Source organism: Narcine bancroftii, chromosome 5 (genome assembly GCF_036971445.1).
Source record: "Narcine bancroftii isolate sNarBan1 chromosome 5, sNarBan1.hap1, whole genome shotgun sequence".
In the NCBI taxonomy this organism is placed as follows: Eukaryota; Metazoa; Chordata; class Chondrichthyes; order Torpediniformes; family Narcinidae; genus Narcine; species Narcine bancroftii.
The window spans coordinates 91,791,891-91,817,561 of NC_091473.1; the positions used below are offsets into that span (position 1 = coordinate 91,791,891).

The following is a 25,671-nucleotide window of genomic DNA, read 5'->3' on the forward strand; positions in this document are numbered from 1 at the left end:
CACAGGGGCCACCATCTGGGGGCAGTAGTAGTACTGGATAGTAGGACCCTTAGATAGCACATGGTTTCTCTGCTCCCTGTCTCCCCAGATCCCTACCAGTGGCAGTGCTGCTGTTGCAGGAGCTCCTGCAGGCCTGCCATTTTTGGTACCAGAAGGCTGGAGGGTGACAAATGTTGTGAAAGGCTGCAGCGAAAAGCCTGAGAACCACAGAGTTCAGTGCTGGGCCCATTGCTGTTTGTAATTTATATCAATTTTTAATAATTGTGCATAAGTATTTATTAAGTACATCTTTAACACATAAAATGGCTTGGAATTAACCATATAACTATATAACCATATAACTGTTTACGGCGTGGAAACAGGCCATGTCGGCCCTTCAAGTCCATGCCGGTTCACTTGAACAATGCAACAGATTCACTTCTTCCTGTAAAGTGGAAAATCTTAATAAAGTACACTTCTGCTCTGAGTTCATCTGGTTTCTGTGCTCTGCAATCTTGCACTCATCAGAACAAAGTTTCTGTTCAAGAACATCCAGGTTTTCCAGTGCAGGTCTCAGTCGATGAATTTTTGCCCTGTTGTCTGAGGAACAAACGATAAGGACCACACACTGAACATGCCAGTGGCTTGATAATGGTAATGAACTTATTAGTTGTATCTAATGTACATAGGAACTAAAATTTGTACTCTTTGTAGCTGAACAAGTACTTTATTTTTTTTTAAATCTACAAAATAATCTACAAAAATAACTGAACAAAACAGCTACATTAGTACACTTAATTAAAAAGACAATAAATACAAACTGATGGTCTATCAATAACTTGAAAGCCTGGAGTTGCAGAACAGTAGGCTTTTATTTACAATAAACTTGAAGGTCATCCTGTGCTGTGACCCAGGCTTTCTTGGGAGGGGTTATGGTATTGGGGCCTTTATCCAGGGTCAAGAGGGACGAGCCACAGGTACAGTCACGGAACAGGGTAGAGCCAGATAAATGAGTGTACAGCAAGTCACCACACATGACATTGCATAAAAAGCTTCTTGTAGTTTGTGAGTTTAGGAGTACAGTTATACTCTTCCGATTCTCCTAATCTGATGAGATCTTATTTTAAATTATTTTTGAAATGCTCATTTTACAATTTAGACTGGTAATTATTTGAAATGGAAACATGTTGCTTGTTCTTCTTAACCCCTTAGATCCTTTATTTCCTTTCCCTTTCTCCAAAGCTGGAATTATTGTTAATAGAGGTGTAAAATTAAATCTGAAACTTTGGTTCATATTCTTAAGTACAATTCAATATGCTGGTTTTCCAAGGAAAAAATAGTGGAAACCATTACAATGATGGTTTTGATGTTTTTTTGCTTGAATTTAGACGAAGCTCTGTTTTTCTTAAGTCTCCAGTGTCTGGCCAGAAACGTGCATCTACCTATCTCCTGCCTTCTCCAGAAGTCAGTCCAGATGGCAACTACATTGGGCAACATTCGCAAGGCCTGGGTGGTCATTATGCTGATTCCTATTACAAGAAGAAGAGAATATTTTGACTTGAATTCACCATTACTAACACTGCTCTTTTTGCTTGATGCTGGAACATTCTTTTAAATGTGAAACTACCCAGTTCATTTTTGTTTAGAAAGTTGAATTTTAAATTAAGTTTTAGAGATTTCTTTACATTTTATTTGTTAAAATAGAGTTCTTTTTAAAAAAAAAACTTTTGACTACTGCATCTGTGAAGCAGATTGAGAACAGATTAGTATGTATTTTGGTTCATTGCCTGATGCAAACTGTCCTGGTTTAATTGTTTGTATCTAGCTGCACAAGCTGGTTTCAAATTTTAGCTTATTACAGAATGAAACTAGCTTAACATATCTCAATTATTGAATTTGAAGCAGTTCATTATTATATAAATTTTTCTCTATACAAGGTTTTAAGGTTTTTGGGTAAGGGAGGGAAAAAGGTGATGAAAAGATAAATATGAATCCCTTCCACTACCTCCACCCTAATCATTTTTGTCCTCCAATCATTTCACATCAGACACTCTTATAATTAATTGTTGAATTGCACTACTTTTAAAAAAAATAGTTCACAAGTGTTGCAGTGTATTTCAATGTACATGAATATTAGCTTTAACTATGAATGAAGCACTTGGTTTCTGACTGCACTAACTAAATTGTATACCTGATGTATTTGTCTTTATATCAACACTATACAGTGTATACTGCCTCCACTGACCAAAGCAAAGAGATTCATTTTTGTGTAAGACAGTATATATCACTGAAAATGCTAATATTTTTATTCCCTCAATGGGGTGTGGTTTTTTTCTGATGATTTTGAAGATTTGTTTTATTTATCGAGTAATTATTATGAGGCAATTTTTAATACTGTATTGTTTATTCATGTGATTGCTCGATGGTGAACTGGAATTGTTTGGGGACTGTATTGCAATCCACTCAAGAAGGTTGTTGTCTTTGACCAGGCAAAACAAAAACAGGAGCAATTTCACTGCAATTGAATCATAAACAGTAGGTTTATTTTCTTTCTGTTTGAAGGTAAAACAAAGTAAAAGTCTGAATAATTTTTCATTTCTCCTTTGACCTTTTTTGTTTTAGTAGATGAATTTAAGAGTCTTAGAAAATTCATCTTTTTGGTTCTCTTTGTATTTCCAAGGCACTATCTTTGTGGTGCAACATGAGATAGGGCCCTACATGTTCCTCTGAAGCCATCATGATCCATCTCAGTTTGTTTCCAAAGGGGAAAACTGAAATTGCTGTGACAAATTCAATTTTCAAGAAATAAAACTCTATCTCTATAATACAGGTCAGAAATGCCATTATTTTTAAGTCTCACTGATGTCATGTCCGAATAGTTAGATATATTTCTCAATTGATAAATAAATATGATAGAAGCAGTCCTGTCATTGATGTATTTGCATTCCTCTTGCAATGACAAAGATGTTTAAGGCACAAGTGATTTTTGGAGTAAGTGATTTTGGGTTCATTGTTTACTTCTTTTTAACATTCTCAACTGATGCCAAAAATGATGATGGTTACAGAAACTGATCTTGATACGGGCAGATAAATTTGTGGAGGTTCCTGTATGAATTTGTTTTGCAATATTATTTTTTTGCGAGGCACTTGTGCCATGAATTATAACTTTAAATTTAGACATTCAGCACGGCGACAGGCCCTTCCAGCTCACAAGCCCTCAAGCAATTGCACCCAATTGTCCTGCAACCCTGTAAGACTTGATGGGTGGGAGAAAACCGGAGCATCTGAAGAAAATCCACGCAGACATGCAGAGAGTGTACAAACACCTTATAGACAGCACTGGATTCAAACATGGGTCATTGGCATATCAACAACATTGCGCTAACAGGTATGTTAACCTTGCCATCCAATTTTGATCAATTTCATTTGAAGATCTCTTATGCCTTGCAAATGTGTAATGTTGATTACTTGTGTGACAGAGCATATAGATATGTTTTGGGGAGATAAATTGGGAAAGGTTTGTTAGAGTAGGTTGCCTACAAACACTTTAAAACAGATCTTATTTGAAATACTGGAGCTCTGCTAATGCTAGACATAACGGTTCCACAGCTTTTACAAGAGCTTTTGAAGAGTGCTTAAGAGACTTCACTAATGGATTGTTGTTTACAAAAGACGACAGGTGAAAGATTTCATTGGAACTGCAGATTGTCTGGAGATGTTTTAAGAGGATCATGTGGTTTTGCAAGCAGAGGGAGTCAAACAGATTTTCTCTCAGAGAGAGAGAGAGCGAGAGACACACACACACACACACACACACACACACACACACACACACACACACACACACACACACACACACACACACAGATCACCTCTACAGTGCTACAACCAGTAACTGAAGCTGGGACTGGAACAGGACAAGCTGTCAAGCCCCATTTGGAAGATGGCCTTGTGGTTCATGCAAGAGGAAAGGACTGGCTGTCTAATGTTTCACTTGGAATAAGGCAAACAAGAAGGAACTCTGTGGTGACCTAAAAGAAAGGTTGTCATCTGGAGAACCCTGACGGGGCAAGTTTATTCAGCAAGACACTGAAGTGGCTGATGGAAGTAAATGTACAACAAATGTCTCTCTGAAAACCGTTAAGAACCTTCCTGAACAGTAACCATCTACTTTTCAAGCACCAAAGCCTGGCGAACTTTATAAATGTTAAATTCTGTGCACAGTATAAGAATTGCCTGCAACCAATGAACATGGAGGAATGAGGTGTGATTGGACTGTGAACCAAAGAACATTTCTGAACCATACACACATTACACACACGTGCACTTAGAATTAGAAGGGGGTTAAGTTAGGTTAGTTAATAGTGATATGTTAAAGTGTGATTGTGTGTTCATGTTTAAAGATAATTAAAAGCAACTTTTGTTTAAGTGACCATTTACCTTGGTGACTATCTGTTGCTGCTGGGTTTTGGGGTCCTCTGGGTTCATAACACGTCTCTGCTCTTATAGCTTTCAAACTTTAATTATTGATGTAGAAATCAGGAGACACACATGCGTACATAAAATCTAACGTATATTTGTGCATCTATGTTTGTTTGAATGTTCTCCATGCAAATCACTCTAGAAATGTCCAAGAAGATTCAATAGGGGTTGCACTTGATGCTGAATATCATGACCACGTTGATTTTAACCTTTAAGTTCATATGAAGTTCAAAAAGAAAAATTGAACTTCCACCAGGAACTCCTCGATCAGTTACAGTGCTGTGCATCAGTGTACATTCAGAATAAAAACCCAGTTCAATATGGACCCAAAAAAGCAAAGCAACATTGGCAGAAGCTTTTCACTAGCCCATAAAGTTAGATAAAGAAGAAAGCAAGAGACAGAAGAGGAACATCAATCTCACCTCACTGTTGATGCTTCCAAATATGTAAGGAACAGGCAGCAGGAAACAGAACAGCAGTACCGGGCCTGTCTCAGTGGTTAGGCCTCTAGACAAACAAAGAGCAGGAAACTGAGGAAGAACAAGCAATGCGAACAAAAGCCACCAGCCGAAGGGCAGCACCATTTACTACAGCCAACCTGCTAAATGTGGTGTCAGTTACTCAGTTGACATTGAGTATTCTTCCATTCATGCAGTTATAATTGGTTTCATGTCAGGTATGCCAAGATTGTGGAGCAAAGTGGAAAGGTGAAATGCCATCAATATGTTGTTCCAATGGGAAAACTTATATCACTACTGGCTGAGCCTCCACAGCCATTGAAAATGCTGCTGCTTGGCAATGGCAAAATCAAATTAGGTGCACAAGGAACAATCGACCAATCTGTTGATGAGCTGAAAGCAAAGGTCTTACCAGACTTTTCTGAAAAATACTAGAATTACAGCTGGCTGTGTGAAAGAGCAATATTAGCTCCTAAGAACAATGTTGTCGATGCCATCAACACACAGCTACAAGTCCGTTGACACTGTTCCTGATCAGACTCAAAGGGTCAAAAAGAGATGGAGTTTCAAAATTCACTGGAACCTTATTGACTCACTCAAAAAGTAGGAGCACCGATCATAACTTGGATCCACCACACCTGTACAATGGAACAAGACTGACTGATAAGAAGCTTTTGCCCCATGTTATTGAGGCGGCTATACTTTCTGGATATGCAAAGGAGACGTACTCATTCCGAGATTTCCCATCATTCCCACTGATATGCCGTTTGAGTTCAAGAGACTTCAATTTCCCATATGCCTGAGTTTTGCCATGTCCATCAACAAATCCCAAGGTCAGATGTTGAAGGTATTGGACTGCAATTGAAAGAGCCCTGCTTTTCCCATGGGCAGCTCTATGTTGGATGTTCATGTGTCGGAAGCCCAAACTGTCTATGTAAATGCACCAGGAGGAAAAACTAAAAATGTTTATTATGAAGCCCTTAGCTGAGAATTGTTTGTATGTTTTGCCAGAAATCAACTTTGTTTGAACTGTGAATCTGTTACAAAGAATATAAATGTGTTTTAAAAAAAAATTATGCAAAATTACCATGAAATTTTGTGAGTATTTTGTTTCAACTATGTAGTCAACAACTGAGTGTTTTATTTCCCAGGCCATGCTAGGTATCCTGTTAGTACTTATATATACGTTCATAAATGTATGATATTTTCCAACTTGTTGAATGACCTGGACAAGATTCATAAGATGTCATCTTTGATACCCATATTGCAGTTACTGAATTGACGTCTTTGATGCAAGTGAAGCCTTATTGTTCCAGAGGAAGTGGATAAGGAGAATTAATTCAATCTGCCTATCTGGGTGAATTTAACAACGATCAGAAACTCCTAGTCTCAGTTGAAGCGCTATCTGCTATCCAGTTGTATCTCAATTATGTTTTAAAAATTCTACTTCCGCTTGAGTAGTAACATCCTGCAATCTTATTTATCTCAATGAAGGGTTTATCATCCACAAATGTCTCAGAAATTAACTTTGAGGTTCGCTTCAAGAGTTTATTAACATGATATAATGGAAATCCTGCAGTAGCCTAAACCACAATCAGAACTCTAAATTTCAGTGGTTCATATTTATACAATGGAAAACAAAAAAGCAGGCCTGACTGTTTCTCCATTCCTCATTAAGTGAATCTTTCAATTGGAAGTGTCTGATGAATCTTTCAATCAGTTAACTCAATCAGTTTTTTATCATACTTAACAAGATTGACTCGATCAGCTTTATCAGGACCCAGGATCAATCAGCAGTTTAACATGTTTAACAGTCGGAGTTATTGCACTTCCTCCTCGAAAATTTCATCTTGTTTATTGAAACTGCTTTCAGCTAGCATCAGTAGTTTTAAATTCAGTTTGTAAAAGACATATATCCTACCCTGTATGAGGTAGTGTTAACCAGCAATGATAATCCAGAAGTAACAACCCAGTCGAGGTTATTTTTCAGGTGTACTTCTTTTAAGATATTTAAACACCAAGTAGAATGATCATTGTCACAGGATGTAAATCTTTTGCAGGTAATGTCATTATCCCGCAGATGAGGGTATCAAGTCAGGGATGAATAACGTGCCATTCAAGTTGATGCTTTTCACATGCCCTTTGAAAATAGTTACCTTTCAGTTTGTCATTACCTCCACATATTGAAATAAATAGCTTGCATGGTGGCACCTTCCTAATTCTGTTTTTTACCATAGTTCTGTTCAACTACTCAAGGTCTATTTCTTTATGCATTTAAACATTTTAAGGCTTGCCCTTCTGATATAAAGTCTGCTTTGGGCTGCTCAGATGATGCAGTTAGCCCAACGGTATTGCTCTGATAGCTCAGTGGTTAGACTTTGACCATTTTAATCTATCTCAAAATCAAAATCTATTGTCATGAACATGTCACAAAGTATAGCCGCTGGTGAGCCTTCCTTGTGATTGGATTGACTTAGAGGCTCCAGGACAGTTGTGTCAGATATGTTGACACCCAACAATTCGAGTTCTTGACCCTCTCCACTACTGAGCCTTCAATAAGGACTGGTTCATGCTCTCCAGAAGTCCACAATCATCTTGGTTTTGCTAACGTTGAGTGCAAGGTTGTGACACCACTAAACTAGCTGATCTATCTCCCTCCTGTATGCTTCCCCATTGCCGTTTATGATTCTGTCGACAGCCATGGTGTCATTGACAAAATTATAGAGAGCATTGGAATTGTGCCTGGCCATACAGTCAAGCATGTAGAGTGAGTAGAGCAGTGGGCTAAGCATGCATCCTTGAGGTGCGCCTGTGTTGATCATCAGTGAGGAGGGAACATTTCGAATTCATACTGTTACTAGCCCAAGGGACCCCAAATAGATATTCACCAAGACAAGTAGTTACTTAAACAAAAGTTGTTTTAATGATCTTTTGTGAGACATGTGTCTCACAAAATCATATTATTTATCAGAATATCCAATGTATCTGGTGCTTTACTCCCTCAAATTTCCACATATCAGGTGAAGTTATATTTCAAAATAGTTTGAGCTGATCTTTCATTTGATTTAACTTTAATTTTGAATGCTTCATTAAATTCTCTCACCAGCTTGTGCCAAAAGAAAGATCAAATACTTCCTCTGTAATCTTTATAATCTCTCTCACCACACACTTTCCATTGTGTGTGGACAACACTAAGTGAAGGTGTGTGCAAAATAATCACAGCTTGTGCATTTACCTGGGTAACTAATGCAATTTCCACAGAATTTTCAACAACTATCTGAGATTCCTCTTTTAATAAATAAGTAAATCAAAGGTATAATGGCAATTGTATGGACAGGATTTGTCCTTTTTTGCAGGCAGGGCAGTTTTTCAAATTTTTTGTTGAATTGGATTTTGTTTCTCATAAGATGCAACTAATTTTGGGGTATAGTCTTCAGCGTGACATCTAGAATGCTACCAGGGTCTAAGTCTCAAATAATTATTTCTTGCTAACTTGTATAGAGCATTGAATTCACTGAAGACCTGCTTTTCTGATATTGGGATGATGCATTGAATGTTCATCCACTCATCTCACTAACTTGTTGCAATACTTCATCCATTGTCACTTGTTTGCTGGGCTCCATCATCATGAAGAATGGAGGTGTTCCTTTTAGCTGTCAAATTGTCCACTGCCGTTCAAAATTGGATGTGAAGAGCTTGATTCTCATCCTATAGATAAAGACCGGTGAGTCTTCATCCCAAGCATGCATCTTCTAGCACATGGATTTAGCTGTGAGTATTAGTTTCACTTCTATGTCTACATCTGATATTGAAGGCATGCTCTTCTACATATGAAATAGGGTTAATTTCTGGGCTTGATGGCAGTTAAGGAAAATGATATGAAACTAGTTGGCATTTTTAAAAATAAATCCTGCTTTGACAATTATTTATAACATTTTGTAGATAGATCCCCATCTTACGATGTTCTGACTTATAATATTTTGAAGTTACAATGATTAGAATCTGTTTTGAATAAAAGTAAGTCGGGTCTACCTGTAGTTATGATCTACCCTAGTTACCTGGTGCCGAGAGGAGAAGATGGTGAGTGAAGGAGAGGGCCAAGAGAAAGTTCATCCTACTCGCTTCCTAACCCCCCCCTAAAAAAAAATGTGGGGGGGGGGTAGATCAGGTGGCAGGAAAGAGACGGATGTTGAGAGCATCTCCCTCCAGCGAGCTGCACACAGAGTTCTCAGTTCCCATGGCCTTGAGGATCAAATGGCAACACGTGAATAAAGGTTTTCAGTGACCTCTCCCCGGCCGCTCGCGCATCCAAGGTCCCAACCCCCAAGCCTACCTGTGTCTCTACTCTGTTTTCAATTATTTTTTTAATTCCTTATTCCAGGAATGCTTAAGACTGTTAAATTTGTATATGCAGACCCTGACTCCGACTTACAATAATTTCTATTTTGAATGCGAGTCCCAGAACCGAACTCTACTGTAAGTGGGGTCTACCTGCAGTTTAAATGACATGATTTTACAAATCATGTCAACGAACTTTTAAACTATTTGTAACATTAGTGATAGCAGTCAGTGTCTTGTTGAGTTACTCCAAAGACTCATAATGATGTTGGGTTGTTTTTTTTTTAAACCCTTCCTTATTGGTTCTTGCGATATACTTTGTCTATTAAAACTGTTGTCTTTTTGTGTCAATGTTCCTTTGACAGAACTTGATTTAGCCAAAGGTCCTAATAGTACAATTCTAAGTGTCTGGTAAGTGGAATAGTGCTCTCATTTTAGGCATGTCCAGAGAGGGAGGCTTTGCAGGGCTATATGTCTTTAGAATGCCCAGATCTTCTGCTAAGGTTACTGGTCGTCTTCTTATTCCTAGATTTGTTGTAATTTCACACAACTTCATGTCTCGATCATTTTTAAAAAAATTTGACTATGCATTTCCGTGGAGCTGACGACATAAAATGTAAATAAAGTAAAGTTAATATTTTCTTCCCAAAAACAGATTGGTGTAACAAGGTAGGTCTAGTAGAGCAGTTTGTGAAAAACAAACAAGGTAATGTTTACTGCAATTTGGATCATTACTTTTAATTTGAAAAGAACGGTGGAAGTTGTTTGGTCGTACTTCCCCAGAACACAAGATCTGGTTTCAGTTGATCTACTGCCTTAAAATTTAATCAAGTTTCATTGAGATTTGTATTCTTCTGTTGAAATGTTCTCAATTCCTTAAATCTTGTGATTCACGAGCTACTTTTTGCTGCATTTAAATTGTAGCTTCATGACATTAAAAACATTTAAAGTTAGTGAGGTAAGTATGGTTATTGATTTCTGAACTAATCAGCAGGCTACTTCCACAAACAACTTTGGCTGCAGTAGTGAATCAAGGGAGAGCCTCTCCAATTTATTTTGTAGACTCAGAAGATGGCTTCTTTATTGTTTCTGTTCAGTAGTGATGGGGACTTTTTCAGATTTTATGCTTGTATGTGAGATACCTGTATTTTTAACCTTGTCTTCCTAAAAAAAACTTTCATTTTGTAAATTAGTCTGGATCTCAGTGTGATTCATGGATAGGATTCAAAAGCAAGTAAAACTGCTTTGAACCATGAAGTCTATGGCTTTAGAAGTGCATGGCAGTGTAGTGGGGCTTGGATCAGGAATAAAGATATTTAGGAAATTGAATGGCATTGGAGAGATTCCTATTTATCCACTGCATGCCACCCCCATTCGAAGAGTTATCCAGGGAAACCCTGTTGGGATACCTGATGAGTGCACAAAACAGACATACAATCATTGCTTTCAAGATGATTGAAACATTTGGGATTAAGGGTTTTGCTCTTAAATTTGTGTCATGTGCAGAATTGATTTGAGATATGGTATAAAGATTCGAATCCTTTTTTTTCACAAAGCTTGCTGGTTCTGAAATTCTTTACAATGAAGAATTTTACATTTTAAATGTTCTGTTTTATTTTCTTATTCCACTCATTAACATTGAAGTTGAATGTCAAATCACATACCAAATTAATTTTTCCTATTGTTAAATTTCCATCGTAAATATAAAGTAAGTAATCACTTTAATGTGTCCAAGCTACAAATCACACTTTCCACTTGATTTGAAATGACTTATTCTATCCTTGAAAATTTTAAAATAAAATTATGCAGAAGCTTTGAAGTAGAAATAGATTTATTGGTTTTGTTATATTACAAAATATAAAATGTAGATACTAATTAATGCAAAAACAAATTGTATTTACTTGCACATTAAGCCCTTTGATTGGCTGCACTGAAGTCAGTGCTGGAAACAAATAGCAATTTAGATACATCAAGTGCTCACAATTAGCTGATGTTAATAATTTTTATATTTGTGAAGTCAATAATATTCTGCAATTCACATGGATAAATCACTAACAATTTTAATATAGAAACATCCACTATAATGAAGGTTGTTTATTTTCTCATCTGAAGGATGGTCTTCACTGGAGTCCTGTTCTCTCCCATCTATACTAAAAGGTAACCATGGCTGCCTTTTCAGAAAGTCATCCAAATCCTTTAATTATTAATACTATTTACAAAATTTATAGTCTGGCATCTTTGTGGAGAAATTTGAATTGCAAGGTTAAAGAACAATTTGTCCAATTGAAGTTTCATAAAGCTAAATGTCATTGCTGGATAGGTTTGATCTTTCCAAGAATAAAGTTACATATTGCCTTTCTGAAAGTTCCCATTTAATCACAGAACATAGTAATAAGTATTTACACAGATGGAATATAGACAGTTGCATATTTAAATTTACTTAAACTGGTTGCAGTTTCTTGAGTTCTTAAAAAAAAAATACAATCAATTTCTGTGCAGGCCCATTTAGTTAAATTCATGCGCGTTGAAGCAAAGACTCAAATACATTCACAAGATTTTCAAATGTGGTTCTGTTACTTGGATTATGTTCCCAGCACTTCTTCATATGGCAATAAACCTAGGTACGAGAACAATAACAATGAATAAGTAATGTCAAACTTCTCTGCTCTGTGTAATGTACTTGTCAAGCCAATCCGGCACTCATACACAACCATGGTTTGCAATACAGATCGAGGACAATAGATTAAAGTAATTCAACTTGAATTTTCTTACTATCCTTTCTATCTCATTTCTAAATTGCCTGATGTTAATAAAGTAGGTAGGATTGTGAGGGAGATGGTAAGAGATTTCAAGACAGCTGAGAGAGTGGATGAAAATATGCAAATAGAGCAGAATTTGGAAAAATGTGAGGTTAACAACATTGGGACAGAAAAGCAGAATTTAAAAAAAAAATGAAGAGACTTTGGTGTCCTTGTATACAAATCACTGAAAGCTAACAAGCAGCTGTAGAATGAATTAGCAATGAGATTTGAGTACAGGAGTGAAAGGCTTTACTAACAATAAATAGAGGAACAGGAGTAAGCCAAAAATGGCCATCGAGCCTGCTCCGCCATTCAATATGATCATGGCTGATCTAATTTATGACCTACCTGCCTTCTCCTCTAATTCCTCTATCATGTAAAAATTTATCTAACCGAATTTTAAATATGTTTAATGAGGCAGCCTCAACCACTTGCCTGGTTAGAGAATTCCAAACATTCACTACTCTCTGGGAAAAACTATTTTTCCTCATCTCTGTCCTAAATCTACTCCCCCGAATCTTGAGACTGTGTCCTCTGGTTTTAGTTTCCCCAGCCAGCTCAAAAAACCTTCCTACACCTATCCTATCCATGCCCTTCATAATCCTATGTTTCTATAAGATCTCCTCTCATTCTTTAACAAGAGCGCACATGAAGCACTAGAAACCTCTGTGGGGGTGAGAGGACACATTCTTTGATAACTCCATGTTTTATGCTGCAAGTTCTTGAAACAAAAGTTGGGATTTTATTTTTCCATGAGGAAATTTTATACCACATTTTATAGAATGTACCTCAGATTTCTCTCTGCCTCGGGAACTATCACTCTATCCCAGGTTGAAAATGCTGCTTACATTCATGTGAATAGAACCTTCCAATGAGTAGCATACAATAAGACAGGGAATATTTAAAGACCCACAAATAGTGGCTGGTGTGAGCCATAGTGCAATTCGGAAAGGACACAGCTGATGTTATGTTTCAGACTTCCCTTCCTGCATTGACATTATCCCTTGCTTTCTTTAATAAAATAACATTTTCAATCTGCTGTGGAGATATCATTGGAGAAAGGCATCGCTAGTCTTTTACTCAATTCCTCTTCCAATAACAGCTCGTGTACAGTTTGCCTTCTTGCATTATCTGCATATTGCACAATATGCAGAAGTGCTGGTGAAGGTCAGAAAATCACGTAACGTTCGTAGGAAGAAAAGTGATATAACCAAGGTTTCAGGCTGAACCTTTTGTCAAAGTATGAGCAGGTGAGGGTACGAGCACAAGCCAGCAGGCAAAAGGTATTTGGTGGATATGATTGGGAGGGCAGAAGAGAAAAAAAAGTTGAGAAGTGATGGGTAGCTCTGAATGGAGAGGGAAGGAGGTTAGGTGAGAATTGATCAGGGGAGGAGTGTGTGAATGGAGAGCTGGAGGAAAGAGCAAGAGGGACAATGGGAAAGGGGAGGGGCCTAACAGAAACTGGAGAGGTCGATGTTAATGCCATTTGGTTGGAGAGTACCCTGATGGAATATTGGGGTTGTTCCTCCATTTTGAGGGTGGCCACAGTTTGGCAGTGGATGACATTCATGGACAGACATTTTGGCATTGGAATTGAAATAGTTGGACACTGCAAGGCTCCCTTTATTGCAGTGGACAGTATGAAGGGACTCAATGAAATGATCCCCCAGGCCTGCAACCAGTCTCCGAAGTAGAGGAGGCCACAGCTGGAGCACTGGATGCAGAAGGTGATACTTGGAGTGAAGTGTTGGTTTACTTGGAAAGACTGTTTGGGCCCCCAAATGGTGGTGAGGAAGGTGGAGAGGTACTGAGGAGGTGATTAGAAGAGATGAGTAGATGAGGTGGCGCCTGTAGAAAGTGGAGAAGGAAAGGTATGTCTGTTGGTCAGATTATGTTGTAGATAATGGAAATTGAGGATGCTGGTGGGGTGGTAGGTTTATTTATCGGTATTTGCACAGTCTATTTGCTTACATTGATTTTTTGATGACATTGTCTCTCCTTTGTATACAAATCATTTTCCTTGAGTACATTTTACACTACTTATAAGTAGAAATTCTGCCTGACCCATAGGAAAAAGAATCTCATGGTTGTATGTGATATCATCTATGTACCCTGACATTCAATTTAACCTTGAAATTGAAGACAAAGGGAATCCCATCATTGTTGCGTCTTGGTAGATGTGATGGAAATAGAAGAGATGTGGGTGAGGGCTGAGTTGATGGCAGTAGAGGGGAAGCCATGTTTGTTGAAGAAGGTGGACATCTTGAATGTTCGTTTATCCAACATTTTTGAGCATTGCACTACAATCACAGCATCTGCATGTTACCTTTTAATGAATCCTCAACAATAACCTGATTTTCCAATGAAAATTCAAATTGAATAGTTTTTAATTATGAGATTTTTGTCAAATGTTTAAACTCAAAATTGTGCATTGTTCAGATTAGAGTGGAAATAAAATATGTATTACTTAAATGAGCATTTTACCTCCTCAGGGCATTGCGCTGGGCAGGGCAAACGCTTGCCTTCTTCAAGAACACGTACAAGTCTTGTGACAGTCATCTGACCTTGAGTTGGTCCAATCAATTTCAGGAACATCTTTTAAGAATGTAAGAAAAAAATGGGCAATTTTAGAAATTGTAAAAAGAAGGCAAATACAGATCTAACTGGAATTGCTGGGAGAGACAAGAACTTACATTCATTGGACTGTGTTCAGACTCACAAAATGTCATCAGTTCATACAAAGTAACACCAAAGGACCACACATCTGATGCAATGTAGAATTTACAGTGTATCAAGCATTCTGGTGCATACCTGTAGAAACAGATCCATTTGCATTGAATTTGTTACATTATAGGTGAGTGGAAACTGGTAAGCTTGCTTTCACTTTTAAATTGGAACTGAAACGATCATTCTCAAATGGCATTCTTTGATTTTCAATTTATAAAATGCACATACCATTGGGTACATTTTCCCACCCATTCATTTTAGTAATGGTGTTCTCAGGCAAATTTGTTGAGGCCGTTGATCTCTTCCCTGCACCCCCCACCGCTATCCCAATGTATAACATGGACATTTCACTTAAAAATATTACATAATTGTTGAATATTAGCTGTACTTTTATCATCCTCCAAATGAAGACTTGACGTACATAATATGTCTATGGGCAAATGGCATAACAGTAATTGTTTACGGATTATTCTTTTTGTAGGGAATCAAGTCCTTGGTGTATAACAAGAAAGTTTAACAGCAAAATGGTTGATGAAGATAATAAAGAACTCTCATCTATTAGAATTAGAGCTTTGTTGTGAGAACCTTCAATTTTATGGTAAGAAATTTTATTGTCTTGTACAGTAACTACTGAAGACAACACAAACATGTATTGGGAAAGTATGGAACAAAGAATGATCAGTTTTAATTAATAAATGTGGGAAGGGTTGATATGTGAGTCATAATATGCACCAATGGCCTCCCATGATCTGTACGATTGTGTGTATCAGTAGCAGGTGGTGCAGCAGATTTGAACATTCTCTCCACAACCCTGTGGACTTCTGCCAGATACTCCATTTTCCACTTGTGTATTCAGGCAAGAATTGATTGTGGTAAACTATAACTTGGTGTTGGCAAATGACAAAATAATCTTAAGGGAGCTGATGGGCATCTGAATAAGGTGCATGACTCTGGGTTTTGCAAGATTGCTTTGATGGGAGCTGCCAAGGATACAATGGGCTGAAAGGTCTCTTCTTGTGCCTTAATACAATAGATATCCAGCACTTTTGGAAATCAGTAAAAGATGGACATCTCATACAATTTAAAGCAAACAAGAATACATGAGAAAAGTACCCAAAAAAAATGAACTAATGTCTTGGCAGGAAAAAACACCAGCTTTTCTTCCAGAAACAACATCTAGTAACCTGTAATCTGACAACTGAACTTGGGTTTACCTGTGCAACCTTTCAGTGGGCAAACTTATGGAACTTGTGCTGCGGCACCAGTTAACCTCAATAATTTGGATGGGGGAAGGGTTTCAAGTCTAATATATCTAATTTACTGCAGATAAAAGCTAGATGTTTGTGTGGATTTTGCAGACTATGCAGGAACTTCAAGGGGATTCTGACAGATTAAGTGAATGCACAAGTATATTCCAGATGGAATATAATTTGGAAAATCTATTAGTGTTTAAAAATGATTGGTTCTCAGAGGGTCCTTGGTGTTTTGATACAAGTATTATGGAATGTTGACACATAGGTACATCAAACATCAAGAAAGGCAAACTGCATACTGGTCGTACTGCAGGACAGCACTAGGCAATCCAATTATATGGTGCCCAAGGGAGAGTGCATCCAGAATATTGTTTGTAGGTGCCATTTCCCTCAATCTAAGGAATAGAAATTCAGAAAATGAGGCTGATTTGTAGGAATGCTGGGTTTATCATATGAGTAGAAATTAAGCAGACTGAGCTTGTATAGAAGAATAAGAAGATCTCATTTTGTATTTAAAGATAGTTATGGAATTTCTGTTTCCCCTGGCTGTGGGTATCTTGAACCAGGTGTCAAACCATCCAATGGTTAGCCATTCAGGGCAGAGATGGGTAGACAATTATTTGTGCAGAGGTTAGTTAATCTTTTGAATTCCACTACAGGACTGTGGAGACTCAGTTGTAATGTTTTTAGTTTCAGCAGATATGGTAGGGAAGTGGCACTGAGGTTTTTAAACAAAAAAAAAGAAAAACTGCCTGTGGTCTTGAGGGAATGGTTAAAGGTTAAAGAGCCAAATTACTTACTCTGGTTTTATTTCTGATGTTCTTGTCGAATCTAGCATTGTGCTACAGAAGTGATTGCAATGTTTGATATTACTGGGGAGCTAACATCATTAGATGTTGATTCTGCCTGTGAAATTTTCATCCCTGTGCAAAGTCTCAAGAAATTCTAAGCAAATCAGTCCATCTTGATGTGCAAAAGCAAATACTCCAAATCTCACCAAAACACAGGACTATCCAAATCATCTTGCACTTTATAGTACTCCTTGTTGGTCTGGATGGCTTTTGTCAGTCCAAAATCTCCAATTTTTACTCTGTTTTCATTTTCCACAAGAACATTTCTTGCAGCCAAATCTCTGTGAACATACTGCAGAGATCCAAGGTATTCCATTCCCTGAAATGACAAGTTTTCAATTTTATTCAAGCAAATACCGCCTCAGTTTTATGGAAGCTTGTATGTTGACCATCGTCTCTAATTTATTCCTTTGAATGGTACAATCAACTTGGGCAATGATGACATTCTGGCAGGCATCAACCTAACCTGTTTTCAACTTGTCCTCAAAGGGATTAAAACCCTTTGGATTCACTTTCTTTTTCTTGTCTTCTACAACAGGTGCATTCTTATCCTTCCCATACTCTCTCAATTGCCCAAATTGTTAAAATAAATTGATATTGCTGAAAATGTCATTTTGTTTGGGGGATCCAAGGGAGGCAAAGAACTTTGTAAGAACCCTGCCACCACTTCAGGATTAAATGTAAATAAGGTGGAAAGAGGGAATCAGGGGAAAGATGGACTGTAAATATTGTAATTGTTAGGAATACGAGGGGATATGTTTTTTTTCATAATGATAATGTTTAAAGATGAATGTATATTAGAAATAAGAATGAATACAGGGAGGTCAAGGAAAGGGAGATGGGTGCATTGGTCACATCTTAAAATGGGGATTGGCACCAGTAGCAAAGATAAATTGGGAGGGGGGGGGACTATATAGGTTGTTTTTTGTTTTGCTATCAAGGTAATTTAATTGACGGTACTTTCAGTTGTATCAGGGTGGGAGATAAATACAGACTCAGTATGTTACATGAATACTAAAAAAGATTATAATGTTTGTTTGATGAGTCTATGAAAATTAAAATATTCAAAAAGAATATTAAACCCAAGATGAAATTGAATATGTATCAAAAGAAGTTTGTTCAAATTGCTTTCAATAGCAAGAAAATGTATTGCCATAACTTGGAAGTCTGATACTGACTTGGGTATAGAAAAATTGTCTGCTGAAGTTCAGAGTTCTATACAACTTAAGAAAACTACTGATAATTTAAGAGACAAATATGGGGAAAATATGGGGATTAATATTTAAGTGAAGCTCTGATATTCCCTTCTCCTTAAGGTCTCAGTCTATTAAAGTAATAGGCACTCCTTTTGAGGGTCTCTTGGATTGTTCCTACTCATTTTTTCTTTCTTCTTTTGTAAGGGGAAGGAGGGGTGGTTCTTATTTTTCTTTTATATACCATTTGTATTGTTTTGAATTATGTTGTTTATTGTGTGGTTTTGAACTAATAAATATTTTTTTTTTAAATGTGGACACTTACTTTCATCTTTGAGGACAATTAGAAATTAAGCCATGCTGGAATAACCTTTTCTTTCCCCCTCCAGTCCTTACTATCTTCAGCGTTGATGGGTGAAGGAGGGTAAACTAAATTCCTTTTTGTTTAAGGCTCTTTTTAACTGGGTCAAATTCCCTCCTGAGTTTCAATAGCACTGTACTTGCGTCCGGGTAGAATAAAACCTTCTCCCCCTCACATTCCACCAACCCCTCCTCTGCCGCACATAAAATCTTCTCTCTATCCTGGTAGTGAAGGAGCCTTACCAGGATAGAACATCGCCATTAGTTTGGCTCCAGGTGAGGGGGGGGGGGGGCACAAGAGACTGGTGGGCTCAATCTATTCTTAGATTATTTCCAATTTGTTCCCTCCCCAGTGTATCTGGGATCCAATTTTTTTTTAAGATACTCCACCATGTCTCTCCCCTCCTTCACCCCACTATTCTTCCTGCTAGTGTTTTCTAAGTTATCTATCTTCTCAAATTCTACCCTATCCCTTTCCCATGCATCCATTTTGTTTCCTCTCTTAACTCTCTCTTCCGTTTCAGATACCCTTTCTGTCAGGTTTTCCAGCCTTTCTTTGATTGCCCCCTGCCCTGCCACCAGTGTCTTCAAAGTTCTTTTTATCTGGCCAATGGCCTCCAGTATCTCTCTGGTAAAGGACATCAGGTCCTCTGCCCACTTTATCTGTCTTTCACCTCCCTTGCTCTTCCTTGTTTTCTGACTCCAGGCCATCCTGCAAAATCCCCGCTGGCCATGCTACTCCTGGAGTCCTCCAAGCCTGACACCTCGACTGCCCTCTAACACCTTGGACCTGACCTCTTCATGCCTGTTGATTGGAGTGGCCTTAACATGTCTACAACATGACTTTTTCTTCCAGTCCACGGGGTCTTTCTCTCCGTTGCTGCCTGCGTCGCCGCTGACTCCCCCTCGACTTTGATCCACGCCCAACAGCACTCCCATTGCCACCCACTTCTCCTCGGTTTGGTTCCCCCGACCTTGGATCCCCGAACCGCTTGTTCCCAACAGTGCTCCCGTTGCTGCCCGCATCGCTGTCGACTTGGCCTCTGCATCTCCCAAGCCTGACAGCGATCTTACCACCGTCAGCTCCTCCTCTGTTCTTTTCCCACGAATACGCTCATGTCGACCTGGCTGTCTTTCCCTCCTCGGTGAGTCTCATTCCCTCAGGAAGCTACGGGGCTCCATTGGCACTGCTGATGTCCCACTAGGTCCCAGGTCGACCTCTCCACGAGTCTGAGAGTCTCTTCCTCCATCCTATTTCTCTGTTCTTTTTCCCATCTTTTTTCTTTCCCTCCTCACTCTTTCTTCTTTTTGGGGTCCTTTTATTTTGGGGGATCTTCTTGTATCTATCCTTCATTCTCTTTTCCTTGGGGAGCTCTTGGGTCATCCTACAAGCCCCTTGCTGCCATCCTAGGTTCAATATTCTTAATATCACTCAATAAAAATAACATTGGATCCTGTGGGAATTTAATCCCCATTATTTGTTTCAATAATTTACCATTTCTAACCAAAAAGATTTAACTTTAGAACATTGCAAGTAGCATGCAAAAACATACCAATTTCCTGTCCACATCCAAAACATAAAATCCAAAAGGGTCTGATTCGATTTTGTTTAATTTATATGGTGTTAAATATAACTGATGAATAAAATTATATTGCTCCTTCACATTTATTGTACTTTTCATATTTTATCTACATATCCCAATCCAATCTCGTTCATCTATTTGTTTATTCAAATCTACTTCCAATCTTTGTCTAGATTATGAAGCTCTATTTTCCGGGCTTTCTTTATATTTCCATTATGTAACAATAATTTTAATTCCGTCACTACTGATAATAATGGCTCTTGACCGTAATTTTCATGTAAAAATGTCATAACTTTATAGAGAAACATTGAGTTATGTTATCAAAGAATTATGAGACCTTGGGGTAACTTGGATATTGCAAGCTATAATAACAAAATCTCGTTTTTTCATTCTATTAAAATAAATAAATTTCCTTGCTTCAAAAGAACATCTATCTTAATTCCCTGACACTTCCAAATCTTTAAAAATTTATTTCCCATGGAAAACTGAATTAATCTATTCTGAAATAATGGTGTTTTTCCAGACTATCAACCTCATTTAAATGCTTCAATATTCATTGTTAACAACATTAAATTCCATTTATAAATAAAATCTTGTACGTTTGGTTCCCCTATTTTACTAAATTCTATATACCTAAGCTGGAATTTTATTTAAATCACACATTACATTAACAAAATGCAACTTTATAATAATTCATAAAATTAGGGAGCTGCAAACATCCTAAATCATAAATCCAAGTAAATTTATCCAAAGAAACTCATGCCATCTTTCCTTTCCATAAAAATTTCATAACACAAGCATTTAATTTTGAGGAATAGGAATTGATTGAAAAAGATACTGTATTCTAGGAAAAACATTCATCTTTACACACTTATACTCTACTTATTAAAATAATAGGTAACATATTCCATCTTTCCAAATCTTCCTTTTTTGTTTAAAATAATGGAGAATGATTTAATTTAAATACATTTTCTAATTCAGCTTCCACCCAAATACCTAAATATTTTATTCCCACATCTGCCCACTTAAAATCAACTACCTTGTACAATTTGCATACTCCCCTTTTACTAAAGGCATAATTTCATTTTTTCCCCAGTTAATTTTATAACCAGATACTTTTCCACATTCTTTTAATCTAAATTTAAGTTGGCGCAATAAATTTAATGGGTCTGTTAAATAAATCAAAACATCATCCGCAAACAAACTTATTTTGTGTCCTTCCTGATTCACTTTAATACCCTTTATTTTATTAATCTATTTTATTAATTCAGCAAAGGGTTCAAAAAAGCAGGCGATAGTGGATAACCTTGTCTGATCTCGTCAATCGAAAAGTTGTTGAAATTTGACCATTAGAGACTACTTTCACAGTAGTGTTCTTTTATATTATTTTAATCCAATCAATAAATATTAACCCTAACCTAAATTTCTCTAAGATTTTAAAAATAAAATCCCATTCTAATCTATCAAATCCTTTTTCTGCATTTAAAGCTACTGCAACACTTAAATCACCTCTTTTTTGAACTAAATGTATTAAACTAATCAACTTTGCCACATTATCTGTAGATTTCCTATTTTTAACAAATTCAGTTTGATCCATATCTATTAACTTCGGTAGATATTTTATCAATCTATTTGCTAACACTTTAGCTAATATTTTATAATCAGCATAATGGAGGTATCAAAAGATTCTTAAATTTTTATAAAATTCTATAGGAAACCTATCTTCCCCCAGTGACTTGCTATTTTCTAACGAACTCATTACCTCCTTTGCTAAAAAAAAGAATTCAAATCTTTTTGCTCTTCAGCATTCAAATTAGGTATATCGGAGATAAAAAAAAATATATTAATCTTATTTTAATCATGAATTGAATCTGATTGATATAATTGAGAATAAAATTATTTAAAAGAGTCATTTATTTATATGTAATCATCCCAGAATGATTTTTTTTTAAACTGCATAAATTATTCTGTAAGTGACCACCTTGATACTCTTGGGGTGGGAGTTCCAGGATTGGTGTGCAGTTTTAAAGGAATTTGTGATGGTCTTTCTGTGTGGCTGCTGTGTCCTTGTTCTTTCTGATAGTACAGGTTGTGAGTTTGGAAGATAAAAGATGGTACACATTGCACACATTATATATTGATGGTGGAAGGAATAAATGTTTTAGGCACTTCATAGGATCCCAAATCAAGTAATTGGCTTTGTCTTAAGTTGTTGATGTTTCATTCATGCAAGTGGAAAGGATTCCTGATTAATGGAAAGACAAAAGGTGGAGTGCTCACTGCAATCTACCCATCTTCTGACATGCTCTTGCCAAATTTTGCAACTGGTCCAGGTGAGATTCCAATTGGTGGTGTTGATGATGGGGATGCTTAACAATGATATTTACTGAATGTCAGAGATGGTCATTGCCTAGCACTTTGGCATGAATGTTACTTGCCACCACTAAGCCCATGCCTGAATATTGATGAAGCAGCTGGAGATGGTTGATATTAGGATACAAGCTTGAGGAATTAATTCAGTTGGGATGTTTGAATTCCAACCATCTTCTTTTATGTAAGGTTTAATCAACTTCCTTGATTACATAATTTATAAGATTTGTGTCTTTTGTATTTCAGTGAGGAGAATTGTTTCAAGACGCAGTAAAAATCCAGAAATCTGGACCATCTGAACTTCACATACTCCCAAACTTTTAAAATTTAGTGGGCTTTTGTCTGCGTGCATGCATAAACACCACAGATTCACAGAAATTGAGGAAATGAATGAATAAATATTATTTGTCTTTTTTGTACTTTTTTTAATAAAAAATGTTTTGTTAATAAACTATTGTTATGGATTATAATATATATATATATATATATATATATATATGTGTGTGTGTGTGTTTTTAAAAGAGATAGATTGTGGGGATTTAGTGTAGGTCACTTCACAGATACTTATACTTCACATCTCATTTAAAATGCAAGAGCTCTGCTGAAGCCAGACATTCAGGCACCAGTGGCTTTGCAAAAGACAATGGAACTGCTTTGGAAGGAACTTCAAAATAGGTAGAAATGGAATAATGTACAGGTAGAGGCTGATAAGATCTTTCAAGGATTGGGTTTGGTTTTTACAAGCAGAGAGAGGAAGGATAAACAGGTTTCTTCTGATAGAGAGGGAAGTCAGTTCTGCAATTAAGGCTGCAACATGGTAGACTTGTTGAAAACCCCGTAGTCCTTACAAGAGGAAATGGCTGGCTAAAGTCTTTCTCCTGAAATAAGGGAAACAAGAGGAACTCTGTGGTGACCTAGAAGAAGAGGTTATCATTTGGAAAACCGATGATGGGGCAAGTTTCTTCAGCAAGACATTGAAGTGGCTGATCGGAGGAAATCAGATTGTGTGTGTGTCCCACAAGCAACAAATCTCCCTCTGAAACCAATAAGAACCTTCCTGAGCGGTAACCATTTTACTGTCAAGCTTCATAATCTTCATTTATGAATATTCATAAATGTAAGAATTGCCTGATACCTGTTAATATGGAGAAGTGAATGATTGGACTATTAAAGCAAAGAATTTTCCCAAACATATACACATTACATACGTGTGCTTAGAATTAGAAGGGGGTTAAGTTAATAGTAATGTTAAAGTTTGATCCTGTTTTTATGTTTAAAGAAAATTAAAAGCAACTTTTGTTTAAGTAACCATTTGTCTTTGTGAATTTCTATTGCTGCTGGGTTTTGGGGGTCCTCTGGGCTCATAGCCCTATCAAAATTTACCTGTCCATCTCTTCTTTATTCTGCTTAAATTTGAATTTTAAAAGTATTGTCCTAGAATCTGGAAAATCTGAACTGACCCAATCCCCAAGAAGTCTGGATTTTAAGACCTTTACTGTAGCTGCTTTATAATGAGATATATTTTACATTATCTAAATATTTAAAAGTGTTCAAAATAAATGTATGTAAATTTTTGTTTATTTTTATATTTACATTTATTTATTGTATACACGTTAAAATATTTAGATATTGTAAAATATATCACATCCTGTTTGTGCTGGCTCCTGCACTCATGTCCATAAGGACAAGTGGAAAAAGTTTCATGCCTCATTTTTTTAAATGCTTGAGCAGATGGGTAGGAGAATTAGACATAGGGAGAGGTTGTGCTCCCATTATCTTTCCTATTATTTGGAGTATTGTGTTCAGTTCTGGTCTCCAAATTATAGGAAGGATATAGATAAGGTGGAGAGGGTGCAGAGAAGATTTATCAGGTTGTTGCCTAGCTTAAAATACCTAGAGTACAGAGAAAGATTGAAGAGGTTAGGACTTTATTCCTTGGAATGTAGACGGTTGAGAGGGGATTTGATAGAGGTGTTTAAAATTATGAAGGGAATAGATAGACAAGTAGACTCTTCCTCCTGAGAGCAGGGGAGGTTGAAACAAGAGGACATAAGTTGAGAGTGAGGGGGCAAAATTTTAGGAGAAACATCAGAGGATGCTTCTTCACTCAGAGAGTGGTGTGTGAATGGAATAATCTTCCAGAGGAAATAGTTGAGGCAAAGTCAATTCTTTCTTTTAAGAGGAGGCTGGATATATACATGGGTAGGAGGGTTATGGGCAGAGAATAGGTGGGGGGATCTAGTGGAGTTGTTTGAGTGAACCAGCGTGGACTTGAAGGGCCGAAATGGCCTGTTTCCATGCCATAAACTGTTATATGGTTATATTATGCTTGATAGTAAATAATTGTGGTTGTTGAATAAAGACAGGTTAACAAGATTAAGATGCCTTCTACATCCACTATCACAAAGGAAGGATGCTGGGTGGGTTTAGGAGAAAGATTTCAGCAAATGCCAAAGCACTAAAGAAAATGAACTTCTACTCATTAGAATTCTAATGGGAATGTATTATTTTGTCCAGGTACAGTCAACTATCTGGACCAATAATATAGCCAAAGTAGTTACTGACATCATCTATATTATGATCACTTACTTTGCATATCTGTAATGCATAGTTAATTTGACTCTTTAAATTCACTTTTAGTTTATGTCGAGGCAGATATTCTTTAAGGCTTCCAGAAGGAAGATATTCCATGATCAGCTTCATCCCCTTTCCACCTGGAAAACCAAAGAAAATATAGTTTAAAGTTTTGCCTACAGGTAGGTCAAGAAGAGACAATTGGTCCATTTAATGTGTTGCTTTGTCTCCTAAATCCACCTCCATGAATGATTCAGCCTCCTATTGAAAAGGTCAGCTTTTCCTCTTCATTCCACCAAATTAGACACAAGGAAAGAGATCTTACAGCCAATATTATTCAAGTATGACTTTCGCCATGGCACAATTTAAAAGGTAAAGCAATGGATGTTTACGAAATCTTACACTAGGAATGTTTATTTGGAAAGCTTATTCTTTGCTTTAAAGATTGTACCTCATCGTTCCTTGGCTCAAGTAAATTTTAAGTGTCCAGCTGATTGTGAAAATATGAGGTTAATTCTCTGAAATAGTACAGGAGGTATCTATTCCGACAGCCTGTAATCCCAGGAGTAATGCCGAATAAATATGCACAGACCAGTCATAAAATATGAAACCACATTGGTATGTGTGACCTCACAAGCTTTATATTTATATCCTCTAGCTCAGATCCTTAATTATGCAGCTAGTATTCAAGACAAATGCGAC

The 25,671-nt window shown here is 37.0% G+C and overlaps 2 protein-coding genes across 4 annotated transcripts in view; one reads left to right on the top strand and one right to left on the bottom strand.

Annotated features, from left to right (window-relative positions):
• raver2 (ribonucleoprotein, PTB-binding 2) overlaps window positions 1-22,846 on the top strand; it is a 162,381-nt gene extending 139,535 nt beyond the window's left edge. The window contains exons 15-17 of the mRNA XM_069942360.1: window positions 1,390-14,912; window positions 15,267-15,383; window positions 22,642-22,846. Of these exons, the coding sequence (XP_069798461.1) occupies window positions 1,390-1,536 (147 nt within the window). The 3' untranslated portion in view covers window positions 1,537-14,912; window positions 15,267-15,383; window positions 22,642-22,846. The remainder of the gene's footprint in view (window positions 1-1,389; window positions 14,913-15,266; window positions 15,384-22,641) is intronic.
• jak1 (Janus kinase 1) overlaps window positions 11,071-25,671 on the bottom strand; it is a 154,774-nt gene continuing 140,173 nt past the window's right edge. For all 3 annotated transcript variants that reach the window (XM_069938345.1, XM_069938344.1, XM_069938343.1), the window contains exons 20-24: window positions 24,985-25,109; window positions 17,036-17,208; window positions 14,752-14,869; window positions 14,543-14,653; window positions 11,071-11,874 (exon numbers count right to left, since the gene is read on the bottom strand). In XM_069938345.1, the coding sequence (XP_069794446.1) occupies window positions 11,773-11,874; window positions 14,543-14,653; window positions 14,752-14,869; window positions 17,036-17,208; window positions 24,985-25,109 (629 nt within the window). In that variant the 3' untranslated portion in view covers window positions 11,071-11,772. The remainder of the gene's footprint in view (window positions 11,875-14,542; window positions 14,654-14,751; window positions 14,870-17,035; window positions 17,209-24,984; window positions 25,110-25,671) is intronic.